The sequence below is a fragment of the Gavialis gangeticus genome, unplaced genomic scaffold (assembly GCF_001723915.1).
Source record: "Gavialis gangeticus isolate Ggan-Ray unplaced genomic scaffold, GavGan_comp1, whole genome shotgun sequence".
Classification (NCBI taxonomy): domain Eukaryota; kingdom Metazoa; phylum Chordata; order Crocodylia; family Gavialidae; genus Gavialis; species Gavialis gangeticus.
In genome coordinates this window covers 7319568-7322342 of record NW_017728964.1, presented here as the reverse complement: position 1 = coordinate 7322342, position 2775 = coordinate 7319568, and the positions used below count along the sequence as shown (strand labels likewise).

At 41.8% G+C, this 2775-nt stretch overlaps 1 protein-coding gene across 1 annotated transcript in view; it reads right to left on the bottom strand.

Moving 5' to 3' along the window:
* Window positions 1–1425: 1425 nt before the first annotated feature.
* The window catches only part of LOC109287381 (heparan sulfate glucosamine 3-O-sulfotransferase 3B1), a gene marked incomplete at its 5' end in the record, with an annotated part of 118649 nt that continues 117299 nt past the window's right edge, over window positions 1426–2775 (bottom strand). The window contains one exon of the mRNA XM_019502415.1: window positions 1426–2693. Within this exon, the coding sequence (XP_019357960.1) occupies window positions 2075–2693 (619 nt within the window). The remainder of the gene's footprint in view (window positions 2694–2775) is intronic.

The following is a 2775-nucleotide window of genomic DNA, read 5'->3' as shown; positions in this document are numbered from 1 at the left end:
ACAAACTCTTTTGCTCATCCTTGCTTTCTGATATATTCAGCTACGTGACTGTCACCACTACTCCTTTGGCTGTTGTGTGAACATCAATAACCAAGATTTTTATAAGAGGAGTGCATTGTAACGAGCCATGAATCAAGCCCTTAGATGGACCTCAAAGGGCATGAAGACACAAAGGGAGACAGTGTGTTAAAGGCAGTAAGCGCCGTTGCTGTGCTTTGTTCTAGGCTCTGTCTGAATGTTCTAATAACTGCTTCCCCCCCTTTTGTTTGGATAAGATGATTATAAAATGTTTACCCAGATGGTTTTTTGTGGCACAGGACACTGCCAAAAACCAGCTTAAAACTGGAGATGGAATATTCTAAACCAAGAATTTGTCCAGGAAGATGAAAGTATCAGCTGAAGGTACTGAGGGGTGGGTGACGTGATGACCTCTTGTGCTTGGGGGGGGAGGAGGAAGCAGATTCCAGAAAAATGATTTAACAATTTCCTAACCCCCAACTATTGAACTTTAGGCAGCTGTTACTGGTCTCTGAGTAACGATGCCTGAGCTCAGAAAATGCACGGAAGAAAGTCTCGGTGCATAGACCTTCAGAAAGTCCCCTCAGCATTCAATTATTTGAAATAATTTAGGAACTGAATGCATGTGAAATATCATGTATTTGGTTCTTCAGAGGTGACGGGGAAAGGTCTCTCTGGGTGCTCTGCAACTTCAGCCATGCTTAGGATAATTTTTTAAGGGACAGTTAATAGAAGAGCTGGAAAGAGGAGTTCAAAGTGGATTCAGGAGTGAGTACCAGGCTCATTTCTTGAAAATAAAAATAATGTTTTATGAAAAATGTTGCCCAAGACACTGGACTGTTTTTTTTTTAATCCAGGGAACAGAAATGTGCTATGGATAAGACAAGGACTTCTTGGGGTGATATGTTTTACTGGACCAACTTCTTAGTTTGGATAAAGTTAGACAAGCATTTGAATGCAAAATATTCTTCATCAGGTCTCCCTGGTCCAATAAAAGAAATCATCCTAAGAAATCCTTGCCTCACATAATTTTTGGACAATCATGGCTACATCATTCTTATACTACTGTGAACTTTGGGTTAGTAGTAATTGTCTATGCATTGCTTTGACCCCTTTAGTTATCACCTCAATCCTTCAAATTTCCCATTGCTGTGAACCCTTCCAGACCACAACCTTCATTTTTTCATGGATGACACCCCAGTGGAAGGGTGTTTCTTCAACGTTTCTTGAAAGGGATTGTAACATGAATTAGGGTGAGAGTAAAGGTTATGGCAAGGCTATTCTGGATAAGGCTAGTTGGAAATGGTCACGTGATTGAATTTTCACAAATGTGGATCTTTTTTGTTCAAAAACTGAATGTCTTCCCATTTTTTGGCAATAAAAAACAAAATGTTTAATTTTAAACCAATAACAACAAAATTGTTCTTGGTTTTTGAAAAATGAAACATAGTTGTTTATACCTGATGAAAAAATTTCCATTAGTGGACCAACCCCCTCCCCCCAAAGAACAAGAAAGAAAAATAAATGATAAGTGAAAAAATTACTTTTTCAATTTTTGCCAGTGCTTTAAAAATTGCCCCAATCTGCTCCAGGGTAATATTTTTAAAAGCAAATTGTGCATTTATATTCCTATGTTCCATTTTCCAAACATGATTAAAACCCTTAGGAGGTTAAATCCTGTTGCCTATTAACAAGACTTCGCCTCTTTAAGTTTCAAAGTCACTTCTGACTACGGGACTTAGGCACTTTTGAAAATGTTGCCCCCTTTTCAATAGACACAGTGCCAAATCCCATGGAAAAAATGACCAAGCTTGTGCTGACTTTAATAGAATTAAATTTTGGCGCTCAGCCATCTTCTTCAGCCACACCAACCCTCCTTCAGCAGCAGAAAGAAAACAAATTAAGCAATGACATTGTGCCAAAAAGAAAAATCAGAACAAACAGCATTTTTCAGCACAACTATTAAAGTTATGTATTTTTTCCCTCTCCACTGATATGTAAAAAAAATATATATTATCTTATAATTTTCTCTTTTTTAAATTATTTCTTTTCAGCCTCAGTCCCAGCCAAAGTCGTGCCCAGTCATCTGGTAGAACTTCATGTTGAAAGGCCGGTAGAAGTCCCGCAGTCTCTGCACCACCTCCTGGTCTATCTCGGGGTGGGGCCTGCCTTTCGTCTTCCCCAGACAGTGGGGTTTGCTGCTGCCTTCAGCCTTTTTCAGGCATGGAAAACCCTTGGTTTTGTTGAAGTAGAAGTGTTTGTCTGTGATGATCCTCTTGAGGCCCAGGAAGTCCTGGACCCTGCCCAGCTCCCCAGCAGGGTCGCTGATCAGTCGCTCCCCACTGACAAAGAGGATCTGCCCGATGGGGAAGTACAGGAGCCAGTTCTCTAGGTGCTTGGCATAGATGCCAATCTGGATGGCGCTCCACGAGGTGTCGATCAGGCCTGTAGTCCTGTTTTTGAAGGTCAGGCTCTCGAAGGTGGGGATGTCAGGTTTCTTAGAGAGAGTCTGCGTGTAATCAGATATGGCTCTGGTTACAGGGTCCCTTACGACTACGATGAGCTTGGTGCCCTTTGACATGGCGGAGATACGAGCGGGTGCCTCCTTGGTGACGAAGTAGCTGGGCGTTTTCTCCATGGTGATCTGCCCCTCTAGGGTCCTGGGCATCAAGTCTCTGCCAAACAAACACATATTGATTAGGAAGGGCAGATAACCGGTTCCCTTGCAGCGTATACCTTTACAAGGCCTGCTACTAG